General features: G+C 42.5%; 1 protein-coding gene across 7 annotated transcripts in view; it reads right to left on the reverse strand.

Annotated features, from left to right (window-relative positions):
* Window positions 1-17,130, reverse strand: part of SLC8A1 (solute carrier family 8 member A1) — a 374,303-nt gene that overhangs the window by 321,159 nt on the left and 36,014 nt on the right. For all 7 annotated transcript variants that reach the window (XM_089529038.1, XM_089529039.1, XM_089529043.1 and 4 more), the window contains exon 2: window positions 10,231-12,064. In XM_089529038.1, coding sequence (XP_089385164.1) covers window positions 10,231-12,023 — 1,793 coding nt within the window. In that variant the 5' untranslated portion in view covers window positions 12,024-12,064. The remainder of the gene's footprint in view (window positions 1-10,230; window positions 12,065-17,130) is intronic.

The following is a 17,130-nucleotide window of genomic DNA, read 5'->3' on the forward strand; positions in this document are numbered from 1 at the left end:
AAAGCAAAAGTCTTATATTCCTTATCTTGACCAACAGGTCTGTCCTCATTTTCCATGTCATATAAGGGATCCCTGCTGTAAGGTGAGCAGAGCACAATCTTGATGTACAACCATATCTGGGTCTATGTGTGTATACATTTAAGTATGCACGTGAATGACTTAGCTGCCCTTTGTGTGCACTTTCCATTTCTGTCTGCTGTGACTCCCTCTTAATTCTGTATCCTTGAGATTTTGTGGCATTTACATTTCTGTGATACATTTAGCTTTATTGCTCCCCTCCCCTTCCATAAAGTACCCTGGCGGATGTGTTACACAATCCACCATGAAGCTAATAAGTGTTTTTTGCTTGGCTCTCAGAATTATTACACAATTTAGGTCCAAGCTCTTTTAATCAAGCACAGAGATGCAGCTGGCAGTGGGGAACTGCCAACAACAGCTCATTACAAATAAGGAAACATTGGCTTCTCAAGGACAAAAGCCAGGTCAAATCCTAATGGAGATACAATGCAACAGTCCAGAGCCAGATGAACCAAACGTCTGACAGCATAATGCAGCTTCTGCTTTCAGTTGTGTGAAAAACAGAAAGGATAGAAGAAATCTTCCCTCTTTATACATACTGGGGGGGGGAGATGTGAATATGGCTGTTTTAAGTTTACATTCAATCTGTTTATTGAGATGGCTTTTTCTATGTGCCATTATTTCCCTATGGCAGAGTTTCATTTATTGATATACAAATATATCAAAACTTTAGGAAATCATGGATGGAATCCTATTAGTGTAACAAGGACAACTGTTAGTGCATTTGCAGCTGCAAGTTTCTCATGATTGCACAGTGATGATGAGGGAAGGCAAACAAAATCTGCTGACTCTATTACTCCAATGCTTCACTTTCTTCACAGCTGCTATACTTGTCCCCACCCTTTCCCCCATCTTTGCTACCACCTACATGGGCATAGTTACATCACCAGCCCACAAACTGACCCATTCAGTTTGAAAAGGAAGGAAGCCAAAGAAGCCTTTTGTCCAGAGCCAATTGAGTGAAGTGGCAGGTCCAGTTCCATCATTCTGCACCCCCCCCCTGCAGACCTGTGTGATCTCACATCCCTCTCTCTCTCCCATAATTCATTTTGTAGCAATATCTGCCACTTTGCTTCAGCCACCTCTCCTACATCACCCCGCGCCACTGCTGGATTCTCCATGCTCGAGCTCAAGAACCTCCAGCTGTACAAATGAACCAATGTGTCTTTATGTGGTTGTAGACTATTCTTCTTTGAAAGGAGTAAAGTAGGGAGGTCAGAGAAATGAGACAGTGGTAGCATCAATGAAGGAGGAGGAGAGGGAAACATCAGCATCAAGAAAGCTTAAGGCTGGTGGCAGTGGAACCTTTCCTCCCACCACAAGTGGGATGATTAGGGCTACCAAAGCTTTCTTCTCTTGTGTATTTTGAAGAAGCTGTTAGCCATACCAGGCCATAGGAAAAATGGCTCTTTTGAGACACCAAGGACTGAGAAGCTGCAGAGAAAACTCTTATCTATGGTACATTTCCCAGGTAGGCAGTGACAATTGTGTGTTTTGCTCTTTCCCATCCAATAGGCACCCTGTGCAAGAGTTGTGTATCTGTGTCTATCACCATGCTGGTTCAGTTGTGATATAGCATTAAGCACAGGAATGGAGAACCACTGGCTCTCCAGATGTGTTGAGCTTCAGTTTTCAGTAAGGTTCCAGCTTCCAGTAAAACTAATGAAAAGGGGGTCATAGGAAATGCAGTCCAAAACATATAGAGGGCCAAAGGTTCTCTATCCTAGATTGTGGGTCTATAGACCATACCATCATATAGCCCATATTGCCAGGTAAACGTGGTCAAGACGAAAGCTTACAGCAGATGGAAGGGGGGGAACTCTTTATTTTTCAGGGGGAGTATAAGTAGCTTAGTCCCTCACCCTCAGTCTGTTGTTGACTTTTCATTCATTCATCCACCAACAAAACTAGTTTAGCAGCCTTTCTCGAGGCTTCACAGAAGGACTCAGGCTCAGTGGTGGCTTCCATGTTAGTAAGGTGGAGAATCGCCTCCACATTTTGAAGAAAACTTTAGAAAAGCTATCCAAGGTGCTGAAACTATTTGGAAGAGTAGAGTTCAGAACCTGGGAAAGTTCCTCTAGAGCTCATGCTACTGGAAGCCACCAGCTGTCTCATTTAAGATGAAAAAATTAAACCCCTTATATTAGCAATGAAAGCGAACCTCTGCCTCCACACCACACAAAAAGAATAGAAGAGGGGAAAATCCCATCTGGCTCTATAGCCTTGCAGTCTTTCTGCAATGATTCTGTTATCAGTCCCAGACAGAACAAAACATAGCTGCAGCTGTCAAAAGCAATTCTCTTTATTTATATCTTAATTCACAGAAGGAGAGTCTGAGATCCTGCACACAAAATTCACAAATAAGTTTCTCTAGATGCTGGCTTATTTAGCCTTGTATGATATTCTCTCTGCTCTCTCCACTTGTCCACTGCATGCTGAAAAGCAGATTTATCTTTCAAAATGCTGATGCAGAAGAGAGTAGATTTTGTGCATGGGAAGTGGGAAAACCGCCAAATGTCTTGCACTAACGAAAACCACACACCAGATACAAAGACATGCAAGGTTTATTTGCTTTGATTGGAATCAAATGAGGCTTCCTTTGGTTTAATGGTGGAACCAAATTTCAATTAGTGAGAATGAAAACTAGAACATCATTTTTCTTTTAAAGGTATTTTAGGACTTCAGAGTTTCTGATAGCAGAGGAAGAAAAGATTCACAACAGTCTTGCCTAATACTATGAACATGACACGATTTATTTGCTATATTCTTATCTTATACTGTCTTCAATATCTAACAAAGACATTTACGCTGAATATAATACACAGTTTTCTTCTAATGTGTAATTTTTAATGTTACTGCTATTGTTTATGTGTCTTAGTTTTTTTTTTTGGGGGGGGGGGCTGTTTTAAATTGCCAGTATGTTTTTAATGTTAATTGTGTGGTTTCACCAGCCTTCTCCATGGGAAGAAAGGAGAGGTACAGATGTTTTAAAGCAAAGGTGAGGTATACATAATTTAAATGATTTAAAATAAAATAAAACAGACCAACAAAAAGAAATCTTGTTTATCTATGTCAACAGGGCTTAATTTAGCAGCAACAACTGGAGGCTGGTGGCTCCAATTTCAGTGAGACTCAGGCTGCCTCCACACTGCAGAAATAATCTAGTTTGACCCAATTTTAACTGCCATGACTCAATGCTATGGAATTTTGGGAATTGTAGTTTGTTGTAGCACCAGAGATCTCTGACAGATAAGGCTAAATGTCTCACAGAAGTACAAATCTCAGAATTCCATAGCATTAACCAGTGGCAGTTAAAGTGGGGTCAAACTGGATTATTTTGGCAGTGTGGATGCAGCCAGTGAATCTGCTCTGACTCCAAACTTAAAATAATCTATCCAAGCTGCTGAACCTATTTTGGGGGACAGAATTCAGCACTCTGAACAGCTCCTTTAATGTTTGGATTTGCTTGCTGCTAATTTTAATTGGACCAGAGCCATTATCTGCAATTATTATTATTATTATTATTATTATTATTATTATTATCATTATCATTATCATTATCATCTGCAGTTATATCACTTAATATGCAAATATGTGAAGGATTTGAATGTTTCTTTTTAGTTAAAGAAGAGATCACTTTCCCAGTTCCACAAGTGTTCATACTCTCTGATGATTGCCTTTTGTTTGGCTTTGCTTGTCTAAGGGACTAGGAAATTTTCCTGGTGTTGATATGGATGCTTTCACCTAGAAATTGAGTGAAACAAACATCTGACTGGTGGCAACAATTCAAAATTTTTGATTTGCATCAAGTTCACACAAAATGGACCAAACCTAACAATTTTCTTTAAAAAAATAAAAATAAAATAAAGCTGAAGACTTATTATAAGTCTTAAACTTGCAGGAAAATATTTGGGATGTCACTCTAAGTGTAAATATGAAGTTTTGTTAAAACCAGCTCACAAATGTCTACATGTCTACGCTGAAACAAATTTACACACCAAACAAATTTACAAAAATGAGATGTAACCCAAGTTAGTTTACAGATAAGATCAAATAGACTTTTTCCTTTGTATATGGCTAAATAACACATCAAGTTTGGTGATTCTGTGATCAAGCATGGGGATTGGTACAGTATAATAGAGAGACAAACATAAAAGTTCAGTTATCAAATAGATCACATCTGCACCTACTGATATTATGTATATTTTCTTGCACAGTACTACTTTAGACTGAAAGAGAGGGATAGAATATTTCAATATTTTTTTCATGGGAAGGAAACCTAATGTACATAGAAAAAATAAGATTTGGGAGGAGAACTCTCTGCAGTATGGATAAAAAGCTTGTTAGAACCAATATTTTGTGACTGTGGCTGCATCCGCACTGGGGAAATAATCTAGTTGAACACTACTTCAAATACCATGGCTCAATGCTATGGAATTCTGCGAATTGTCATTTGTTGTGTACCAGAGCTCTTAGACAGAGAAGGCTAAACGTCTCACAAAACTAGTTCTCAGAATTCCATAGGACTGAGCTGTAGAAGTTAAAGTGATGTCAAACTGGATTATCTCTCCAGTGCAGATACAAATGGTGTGCCCTACTTTTGTGTCCTACTTTATAAAGGATAGTTCTCCATTTGAAAGTATCCTCTATTTGATGGGTCATCCAGTCAACTGTGGCTTATAGAGAACGGTCCATAAAAAGAACAGGGATTAGGGTCTTGATGTATTCATTAAAATTATCCACCTGGGAATAGGGTTTTGCGCCTTGAAGGATCTGTTAAAAGAAACCACCTGGGCAGACAAAACGGGTGCACAAAGCCCTTAGTTACAATATTTCCCACTGTTATGAGAGGTATTGTATTTATAGTAATTATTTATATACATTATGTTTATCAAATGCAAATCTTATGCACATATGTGATGCACTTCCTCTTTTTTGGCAATGTATAAGAAGCTACTTTACTTAGTATTCTCTTTTTTCAGTTACCCTGAAGCATCAATTTATGAGCAATGCAAGGCACTAGTATTTGATGTAGTTACTTACTACAACCCCCTGGATTACAGAGGAGGAAGCCAGAGGGTGGGGTGGGAGTGGGTTATTAGTGAAAATCACCTGTCTTTACCCATTTCATGAGGTGGTTGTATGAGGTTCCCTGGAGCCAAGTCAATGCTCTCAGCACACCATCACAGTGTAAGGTAGAAAGACGTCCTTTTTCTGGAGCTGAGCTTAAAACTGTTATGCACATTTTAAGTATGAATGAATTGTGCACACTGATGAGTACCTAGCACTGCTATACCACCAAGAAACCTCCCACTGTACAGTCTCAGAACAACTTCGTACTTTTCTTACTTTACCTCTTTTTTTAATGAACAAAAGTGGAATAGATAGGCCAAAATGTAAACATCCACATGGCACTTTTCAAAACAGAAAAAGAGCATAGGAGATGCTCAACACTTTATGAGGGCAAAGTGCAACCTTCAGATGTTGTTTGATTGTAGCTCTCTGCAACCACAGTCAACACTGAGGAATGATGGGAGTTCCATTCCAGTCTAAAAATATCTCAAGGGTAACACTCGCCACCTCTTAGGTAAGAGAAATATCTGGGAGAGATGCTGGAATGTATTTCATGCATTCCTTGCCCAAACTGGTACCCTCCAGATGTGTTGGACTTAATGTCCATCATCCCACAACCTATGGCACTGCTAACTAGGAATGAAGGCAGCAGTAGCCAAGCGCATCTGCACAGTACCACAGCAGGGAATACTGGTGTAAAACATGAGTTTTTGACTTAACTATGAAGCAGTTTGACAATCCACTGGGAATGAAGCACCACAAAATGTATTGTGATGGATGGGGAAAGCCTCTGTGGGAATGACAAGGCAACTTTGTTTTATGTAATTGGTCCCTGAGAAAGCACACATTAGAAGCTACTTTTAGACGTACCAAGCACCCATAAGTCCTATCGATTTTTAAATGAAAGTTCTTGGCTCACAGCACCTCTAAAAATTAGGCCATGGCTTTAATATTAGACAGCATGTGTGTGTTTTAACATTCTCATCCACTGCCCTGTTTTAGCTGTCTCTGTGGCTCTGATGTTCACCTTTTAGAAATGGTTTGCTAGCAAGACTACAATCTGATGCCAATCAATAAAATATAGTGTACCACTACTGCAGCAACATCAAAACCTCTTCAAATAGAGTACCACAAGAGGCTTGTTCCTTTTATTTCCTGGTGTGTGCGTGTATGTGTATGTCTGTGTACCAGGAAATGTTGCAGAAGGATCTCCACCACCTAGTCTGTACTAGTTATAATATTCTATATGTTTCTAAAATTAGCCATGCCAGCCAGAGATCATAGCTAATGAGCTGAGCCAGTGAACAGGCTTCTGGCTCATAATCTCTTTATAGCCCTTCAAAAGTAATGATTTGTTGGGAGAGACAAACATTTTCAAACAGTTACCTAACACTGGAAAACTAAAAAACCCTGTTTGCCAAATTAATTCAGAGTTTTAGACAAAAATTGGACATAGCAGTGGCATATAGTATACAAGAAACAACATCCCCCTCCACACATAAAGCAGGGGATTCTTCTTAACTAGAACTGTGAGAATTCAATGACCCTGACCTACATGCTCCTTTTGATGCTACAACCTCTGTTAACAGTAGGTAGTTCTGGGAGCTCAAGGAGGACTTTAGCTCAAGTGGCAAAACCCAAGTTTGTGAGTAGAAGGTCCCAGGTTCTATCCCCAGCATCTCCAGCAAATGCCAAGGAAAATTTCCTGCCTAAAACCCATGACAATCTAACAAGACTAACAACCTTCTTTGCAGTAACTTTGCAACCAAAGAACTAAACTTGATTTAGGCTTGGTACCTGAGACCCATTCCATCACTAGTGAGAACATCTTTAAAATTGTCCACTCCCCGCTATCATTTTGTTACCCAGCTTCCCACTCAAAGGAAAACTTTAAACCTACTCTATTAGTGTAATCTGCTTTTCTTTAAAGCCAACAGCAAATCTCCCATAATTATTGATGATGATTCTCCCCCACCCCAAAAGAAGTCCATGAATCCTGTTCCAGATAGCTACTGTAACCTTCCTTGGATTTCAACTTGCAAAAGGTCAGGCATCCTTAAAAACAAAACAAAACACTGCCTGTCCAGGAGTCATGAGATCAAAGGCTACTTGTTCAAAGCTGTTGTTTCTGTCCTCATACTTCTCAGTGCATCACAACTGAGTTGTATCTTATGTATGTATGTGCTCTCCAGTTGCTTGCTGACTTATGCAACCCCATGTATTTCATAGGTTTTTTTTAAGGCAACAAATACTCAGAGGTGGTTTTGCAAACTCCTTTCTCTGAAATATATTCTTCAGTAGCTGGTATTCATTGATGGTCTCCCATCTAAGTACTTAGCAGGGCTGAACCTTGCTTAGATTCGAGTACCAGACAGGATCTGGTACCTTTAGGGTATTCTATACAAGCTTTACTTTATACAGTACCTCTAAAACATATACCACATTACATAATCTGAACATATCATGATTTATTAGGGTTTATACCCTAACCTAACCTCCTCCCCTCCCCTCGAGTCAGGTATTATTTCTATTTTTATTTTTTCCAGACACTTTAAAAGAAGTGGGTGGGAAAGGTAAAGTTTGCACATTCCTTCTTGCTGTCACGCACATTCATCCTAGTTCCACAGACATATCTTGTTTAATTCATGGGGGAAATCAAAGGTTCAGTTTATGGGAGAGTGCTTTCTAGACTTCCATACCCCCAGCCCTTTGCACTCATAACACAATGTCCATACAGTCTTTAGAGATGAGCACTTGCTAGGAGTTGGTGGAGCTGTACTGGATACCTGCAGAACCCTGGAAGACTGTACACCCCAACTGTGTCCCCCCCACTTGTTGCACTCACTCCTCCAGATTATAAAACAATGTTTTTTAAAACCCAAAATATTACACTGACACATGCTAAGATTGTGGGAAGTCAGTATCACTACCTTTTTCATCCTACCCTGAATGAGACCCCGTCTTTATCTAACACATATAAACCGGAAACTTCTTGTTTTAGGCCCAGGGGTTGAAAAGCGGCAAAATTGCTTCCCACACTCCACAGTGGGAGTGTTCTGACTAAAAACAAAATGGAAATAAAATTGGGGGGAGGGTTTAAAGGGTATGAGTTATCTGAGAGTAGGGCAATCAAACTGCTACAAAAATGGCGCTGGGGGTGACACACAGACCACAGCCCCACTTTTAAATTTCATCATTGTGCAAAATACTACAATTTTATACACTGAGTCATGAATGAAGCATTTTATGTTGTTAAGCAATAGAATATAGTTCAGTAGAGAAATCAATATTGTACACATTTCAATTTTCTTGAAAATTTCCATTATTTTTTCCAGGAAAGAACAACAAGAAAGCCTCCTCCCCATGGCTTCATATTTTTTACAAACAATACTGTAACATGACTAAAGTTACCCAACATAACTCACTGATATCAGTGCACAAAATGGGGGTCACCAACACAGATAGATCCCAGGTAGAAAAAGCTTATGTTGAAAACCCAAAACTGGTTAAAAATACACTTTATACGGGTGAAGTATTTAAAAAGTATGCAAACATTGAAGAAGGAATTTCCTCTTTCATTTGATACGTTAAGCACGAGTAGTAGCTGGTGGCTTCCATGCCACTTTGTGAATCTGCTCCAAGTTTTCGTCTAAATTTTCAAACTAGGTTCTTAAACCTCTTTACATCCCAACTACAACCTGGAATGGATTTAAATTCCCAATGACATGGGTGTCACCAGTTGCCACTGATTAGTACCTTCTCAAGAGGATTTGTTTAATTGGATTGCACTCCCTCATCAGATCCACCACAGATACAATACTTTACCCGATACTTTCAAATTATGCACACAAGATGCAAATTCATAATGTGAATGCATGCCATCACTATAACTAGTACATTTCCAGTGTACTCTGAGATTCTATACCTGCTGAGTTATGCAGTGTGCACTACTGAACGCAAAGAGGTTGACCAGAGCTTCTAAAAGTTACCGTATCTTTTGGATTACTATGTCCAGAATCCTTCACCTAGCATGACCAGTGGCCATCTTGACTGGGACGTCCTGAAACTTGACGTCTCACAGGGTAAACTTTGCAAACCCTCAGGTTTGTCTTATGAATAGCATTTCCATTTCATGAATGGCTAGAACTTAGTGTGATTAGTAATCCTTTGCATCCCGAAAGACAAGCAGGATAAAATATAATTAGTGGAGATTTGAGAGAGGGGACATAATGTAACCTGTTAGAAATGATTTCCCTTAAAGCTTTTGTTACTTACCTTTCCTTCCTTATAGGGTAATATACAAAAAGGCAGTGGACACAAAAGAAAAGAAAGTACTGTATACACATGGGGGGAAAAATCCTCTCCCAAATCTAGTACTAGTTGCCAGGAAGTGCTTATCAGCAATATTTCTTTTCTAACTCCTTTCTCATTTATGAACTGTCAAACCTGACTGCCTTGCCTAATTAGACTTTTCCCCCAACGTGGTTAACATTAACTTGAAAGTGCAAAGCATAAATATTTCACAATGTCACAAAGGCTAATGGCAACCTTTTCTGACCTTACAACCTGTGTTTATTAGTCACAGGCTGTTTTTTGTAAAGTGAGTGGTAGGGCCATTCCAGTAAAGCTCAAAACCCCCAAGGCCTTACTTGCTAAAATATGATCTTAATATGATAGGTGTGGTTAGAAAAATATACCTCAATTTCTGTCCAGGATTTGTCATGTACTATTCTATGCCACTTGTCATTGTGAAAAGTGACAACTTCTAGTGTGCTTGTCAGGGCAATAAAGGCAAACTGTTTACATACATACCTCTAGATACACTTCTTTTGACAGCACTCCATCACATGCACCCAGTTTCACAACATCTTTGAAATTTTGCATGGACTTGCCAACAGCAGACATGATTGGTACCTAAGATTACATGGTTTCTGGTACTTTTTGGGTTTCTGTTACTGTACAAGAGCACCCAACATTTCATACAGAACTGAATAATAACCAGCTTTGAATATTTTTTACCAGATCTGTTTCAAACATCTCCACACTGCTGACAAATGTCAAAAGTTAAGTAGTACTTACACAATCTCATCATTCTGAAACTCAAGCTCTCCACAAGTGTCTTCGAAGTCCTCTCCACCTCCTCTGGCTGTGCCTTCGATTGTTTTGTATGGCACAATAACATTTCCTCGAGCTCCAGATGTCCGTAGCACTTTCACTTCCATGGTTCCCACACTCTCACTTACGTGAGTGACCGGCTCCTCAAAAGTAAAAATGCCAGCATGATCGTCATCAAAGATAGTGACTGTGGCAGTAGCAGGTGACCCCAAGCAAGCCACTGTTGTGACATGGTTGGCCTCTAGAACACTCTCTTCTCTCTCCTCTGCAGTCACCCGCACATTACTGAGGTGAACAAGAAAGTTCTCATCTTCCTCAAATATATCATCATCAATTATGCCAACTCGTATTTCTTTTTGCGTCTCACCTGGCTTAAATATCACAGTCCCTTCAGTGAATTCATAATCAGATCCCGCGTTGGCTGTGCCGTCTTCTGTTCGGAAGTCAACTGAGACAGTTTTGGTCAAATCGCCACCTCTGCGAGCAATAGTTAGGGCTACTGTGCCACAGTTCTCAAGGCACTGGTAGGTGACCTGCTCAAAATAGATCTTACTGACAGGGTCATTGTCCGCTACCTCACAGTTGACCTCGTGCATGCTGACTGCCTTCCTTGCTTGGTCTGCCGCATGTCTCTTCAATATATTGCCTGCCCCAGTCATTAGTCGAGTGGCCTGAATTCGGTAAAAGGCTCGGCTCTTTTGCTGCTGACTCAGAACCTGATAGTTGGCCAGTTCTATCAGCTGCTCAACTTCTTTGTCCGGATGCTTCTGTTTCAGCTCTTTAAGAATCCTAGCCATTTCCCTCCTGGCCTCCTCATCATCTTGATCCTTTTCATCTACCTCTAGGACCAGAGTGCCATCCAAGAAACTTTCAACATGGGAATTAACTACCTTCCCATCCATTTCAATGTCAGCTTTGGATGGTGGCCCTTCACCTTCATGCTCGATGATCATGCCCCTCTGCTTGCCAGCCCTGTACTTCTTGTAGACATACTTGTAAAACAAGAGCCTTCTGTCAGCAATCCATGCAAACACCACACAAATTGGGAAGAAGAAGAAAGTGAGCAAGCCTTCCCAGACCTCTACTACCCCAGGTGATATGACTGACAAAATTAGGTAAAGCCAAGTGTAGGCAAATATGCTCCAAGCTGCAGTGACAAAAAATACACGAAGATGCTTAATCTTCCTGATTTCACCATCAGGGACAACATAAACACAAAGGGCTATGATGACAAACATGTTAAAGGCTGCGCTTCCTACAATGGTGCTTGGCCCAAGGTCCCCTGCAGTGAAGCCATGGCCACACACTTCAATGACAGAAAGGAGAATCTCTGGAGCTGAAGAGCCCAAAGCCATCAGAGTTAGATTGGAAACAGTCTCATTCCAAACTCTAACTGTGGTCTTGCTGGTTTCGCCATTGGGTTTCTTTATCGTAATCTCTCTCTCTTGGGATGTAATAACTTCGATGGATGACATGAAGCGGTCAGCTATAATTGACACTCCTAGAAACATGTAGACCATGGCCACAAAATATACAGTAGCTCTTGCTATTTTATCACCAAATGAAGGGTCTTGAGGTTCCCAGATTGGCAAAATCACACCTTTTTTACAGATATAGGTACCAGTACAATCTGCACTAATATTGGCCTCTTCAGCCTGATGTTCTGAGTGTACTTTGTCCATGTGTAATAGCAAGAGTAAAACAACACTTAAAAGATGAAGACCACCAGGAAAAGCAGTTGAATTCTTTAATCCCATCGTGATTGCTTTGTCAGACCAATTTCCAAATGTTTCCTAACCTGCAGAATACAAAATTGTAAAAAATGTGTTACTCAACTTCAGCTGAACCATTAAATGTAAGTACTGTATTGTTTTTCTATGAGACTCAAAACTTTACAACACCTACTTGATCAGCTATTTAAAAAAGGATAGTTTACCAGGTCATGAGAAGGACAATATGTATCAATTTATATATATCAGCCACATTGTCATTTTAATGTCCATTTGTCCAGAACATCTTGGATCTCTTCACAGAGTATTATTTTTTATCAAATTTAATAATTATTTGAAATCAGCAACTAAATTACCTAGTTCACTGCTGACTACTAACTCTAGATCATTTATAAACAAGTAACCTCTCCTCCCCCAAAATATTCTTACATCCTTTCGTTGTGAGAACCATCTTTCTTTCCTTCCTTCCTTCTTTCTTTCTTTTTACTATTATCTGCTCTCATGGCTTTAACATTTCTAGAAATCTTCCATCTCGGTGCCCACCAAGTGTGCATTTAAAGACAATGAGACCAATATATACAGAACAACTATTAAGTCAACCGGCATATAGTTTTTTAGATTTTCCAATCTTCATCAGTATAACTTTTAAAAAAGTCAACATGGAAAGTTTTTGTATGCAGGCTACACTTAATGTACTCCAAAGCAGCTGCACAACTTCAAAAGGTGAATCAACAGTGGACCCCTGAAGCCCCTTCATGCATGTACTTGCCCTTTCATGTGATTCTTGTGTGAATGGAACTGCACTTTCAGCCCAATTTTGGACTTCTCAAAACCTCAAATAGACAAATGAAAAAATTTACAAAATCTATACAAGTATAAATCAGAGTCATATCTCTTGTCAGAGGTATTAAGAGATTAAGATGACCCTCCCCCCACAAAAAACCTTTAAAAGATAAAAGTAAATATTCTTTTGGTTCCAGAAAGAAATGAAATAAGTCATTGGGCAAGCCAATCTGATAAGGATTGGTGAAATGCCAGGGTCTACTCAGTGGCATCCCTATCCCCGGTGTCACCCAGTGTAGAGTGTGGGGTTGCCAGGGAGCATGCCCAAAAGGCTGTGCTCACCCCTTTTCCTTTGCTGCAGTGGCAGCAGCCTCCTCACGAGGAGACTGCTGTCAGCACTTGGCTTTGTCCTTCCTCATGGCAGTGGCAGTAGTGGTCTCCTCATGAGGAGACCACCACTGCTGAGAGGAAGCAGGGCAGGATGCTCTCCTCCTCCATGTGATGATGGCCCAATTGGGTGTCACCCCTCTTTTAGAGTGTCACCCAGTGTGGTCCACACTGCAGCACTCCCCTAGTAATGCCACTGGGTCCACTGGGCCAGAAGGTCTCACTGAGTCAGATTTAACAGGATTTAACAAATAATAGTAATAAAAACACATTTCAATGACCAGGAGATATTTATTTGGGAGGGGTATATATGCCTCTGATCCTGCTTTCTCATTTAACAATGACACCCTGGAGGCCAGAAATACTTAGGGGGTGTGTGACAGCAGTAGCTGTTGTTAAGCATCATGCCCCCCATTGGAAAAATCCTCCTTGAGAACAAACCTAAAGCCACGGGCATCAAATAACCACTCAAGCCAGTTTATGTTACTGGTAAGGCATACCTGGGAGTGAAAGACAAAAGGAAAATCCTGACCAAGAGTCAGCGGACGAAGCAGAACCTCTTGACAGAGATCTGGCTCATAAAATACAGGGTATGGTGAAGCTTACTTGACAAGGCTGCTTGACTAAAAGGAAGAGCTCTTTAGGAGTTAGGATCTCCTCCTGGGAAGATCCTTTTCATGAAATGCCTACTGCTGTTCCTTCGGTGGGTCTCAAGGAATGCAACTTCCTAAGCCTGAGCCCTAGGCAGGGAAGGTTTTTGAAGAAAAACTTCTATTATTTAACTCTAGACCTTGGCAGCTCTTCTCTGAATGCTTTTGAGTTTTGCTCTGATGCAGAGGTAGGCAACCTTTTTGAGCCGGGGGCCAGGTTGACAACTGGGGGGCCGAAGCCGGGGGGGAGCTTCCACCCTCCGGGGGTGGGGGCACTTGCCGGGGGTGGAGCTTCCACCCTCCAGGGGTGGAGCCGTGTGCCAGGGGCGGAGCTTCCACCCTCCAGGGGCGGGGCTTTCTCTGTTCCCTTTCCCGACCTCCAGCTGTCTGAGAGACAGCTAGAAGTGAGGGGGGGATTGGGAGAGGGGGTGACAGGCGCGCGCCTGCTCCTCCTGCCCTTCCTTGGCCCCCAGCTGCCTCTCAGAGACAGCTGGGAACCAGTAAGGGTCTGTGAAGGGCAGGAGCAACAGGCGTGCGGCCCCTGTGCCTTTCCTCGGGGCTTTGCCAGGCCTGAAGTGTCCTCCGAAGGACACCTCAGGTCTGCTGAAGCCCCGCGGGGAGGAGGAGGAAGACGAGGCCGGTGGCCCCTGCTCCTTTCCTTGGGGCTTCGCCAGGCCTGAGGTGTCCTCCGAAGGACACCTCAGGGCTGCCAAAGCCCCGTGGGGAGGAGGAGGCGTGTGCCCACCCTCTCCTCCTCGGCCCTTTCCTTCGGCTGAACGGGCTCCAAGGGAAGAACGCCAAAGGGAAGGGCTTGGGCACCCATCCCAGGCCCTTCTCCAAGCCCTTCCCTTCAGCTCTTCCCTTCAGCCAAAACCACTATCATTGTTAAAGCAGACCTTTTAGCATTAAAAGCACCGAAAATACACAGAAATGCACTTTGGAAAGTCACACTGTCTCACCTTCAGAAAGAGTGAGTGCATGTCTCAGAAACTGACTGATATCATCACCACCACCACTATCCAAGGCAGACCTGTTAGCATTAAAAGCTCCAAAAATACACAGAAAGCACACTTTGGAAAGTCACACTGTCTCGCCTTCAGAAAGAGTGAGTGCATGCCTCAGAAACTGACTGATATCATCACCACCATCATCATCACCAGTATCATTGTTAAAACAAAGCAGACCTGTACAATTAGAATGGAAATCCTCCTCCTCCTCCTCCTCCTCTTCTTCTTCCTCTTCCTCCTTCCTCCTCCTCTTCATCCTTCCTTCCTCCCTCCTCCTCCTCTTCCTTCCTCCCTCCCTCCTCCTCCTTTTCCTCTCCAGGCAGGGGAGAAAGGAGGGGGCCTGGCATGGGCCCTGGGCGGAGCCCAGGGAGGCGGCAGGCCGCTTCTGCGGGCCCCTTCTCAGCCCGTGTGGCCCCAGGCCTCCAGCCAGAAGGAGAGGCCTGGGGCCGCATGGGCCGAAATGGAGCCTGCAGAAGCAGCATGCCGCCTCCCTGTGCTCCCCCCAGGGCCCACTGCTTTTAAAGGGCCAGGGGAAGCTTGGAAGCCAAGAGGCCTCCAGGCTGCCCCTGGCCCTTTAAGAGCAGCAGGGATGAGGAGGACGAGGCGGAAGAAGGGCAGGGGCAGCCTGGAGGCCTTGGAGCCAGGCCTCATCCTCCTCCTCGCCGCCGCTCTTAAAGGGCCATGGGCAGCTTAGAGGCCCAGAGGAGGAGGAGGAGGAGCAGGAGGCCTTGGTGGCGGCGGTGGCAGGACCGGGCCGGGGCCGGTCCTGCCGCCTCCGTGGGCCGCATACAGTCCGCGGGCCAGGGGTTGCCGACACCTGTTCTGATGGGCCCCTTCTTTGTCTGAACTGGACCTGAGGTTGCCTCTTGCCCTTGTCTGACTGTTACTCTATGACTGGACTCCTCTTGCTTGAAACTAGCCTATTTTGGACTCTACTTTTCAACTATCATTGCCTTACTTACCTACTCTGTGAGGGCAGTGCTGTCTGGTTCTTAATCTGCCTTTGGATCTGCTCCTGGACTGTTCTTACTAATTGTTATTGTTGCTCAGAGTCTGTCAGTTTAGATGTTGCTCTGAAGTCTGCCTCATCTGGTTAGGACCTTTCAACTTTCAATGTTGTATTCACAAAAAGAATGTCTCCTCCTCTTGTAGAATTCTACCCCAGGTGGCATGACCCTTTCATTTCATTAAACTGGCTCTGAAGGGAGAAATGCTGGACTTGGTGGTCCTGCAGTAACTTCTCCCAGCTCCTGACTGCCTTGCCCTAATACCTGGTAAGCTTGCTATCAGCTGGTAGAAAGGATGCATGAACTGGGCAGAACACACTGGAGAGAGATGAGAGGGACATGGAGGGCCACTTGCCTGGGAGCACCTCAAACCTGATGCCAGGCCAAGGAGAGGGAATTGTAGAAATGGGGCAGCACCACCAAAAATACCTTGCTTCCAACAGCAACTAGAAAAATAAGGAGTTGCATAATTTTACTACGAGGAGGCATTTTCTGGCACACAGTGTTACATAGACTTTATTTATTCATTTGTTTAGTATCCCACCTTTAACTCTGTTTTTAAAGGTCAGGTTTTTGAAGTGGTTTGCTTCATGGCACAGGCCCTAATGACATTTGATAAACTGAAGCCCAGAGCACAGTTGGGCATGCAGAACTGTGTAAATCGTTGGGATCTCAGAGAAAGCAAGAGCACATCTTAGTTCCCAGAGGCATGAGTCTCCACAGAGAATGAGACAGATGAAATGTATTTGATAGAAATGTCTACAGAGAATGTCCATGGAGTAAACACAAGGCTTCCTGCCATGCCCAGCCAATTTTCATTGTTATAAGCAGCTTTTCCTAATGTTTGTTCCCCAAAGACTGGAGTTTAATTCCCTTCATCCCCTGCCATATGACTTGGGATGGTGGGAGTGTAGTCTAGCAGCTGGGGATCTGAGCTGCCCATTCTACATATTGATATTTTATCCTCTGTTATTTTTTAAAATGTATTTTTAATTTTGTTCAAATCTTAAATTAATGAATACATTTCAAATGAAGCAATAAAAATGCAAATATTTTTAAAGGACACATTTATTTTGTGTAAGAAAACTCCATGAATCCTTTTTTCATTCATGTTGAATACCAAGAGTTGGCACCACTAATTGTTTAAAGACACTCATTCATGGCACAGAGTAAGTCTGGAAAGTTTCTGTAAGTTGCCAGGGATGGAAAGCAGATAATTAGAATGGAAATCACCACGCAAATTACCCTGAAATAGGCTGTGGCTGGCACAGCTAGGGAAAAAACACCACCACTACCACCA

Source organism: Sceloporus occidentalis, unplaced genomic scaffold (assembly GCF_023333645.1).
Source record: "Sceloporus occidentalis isolate IW3139 unplaced genomic scaffold, rSceOcc1.0.p SCAF_6, whole genome shotgun sequence".
Taxonomy (NCBI): Eukaryota; Metazoa; Chordata; class Lepidosauria; order Squamata; family Phrynosomatidae; genus Sceloporus; species Sceloporus occidentalis.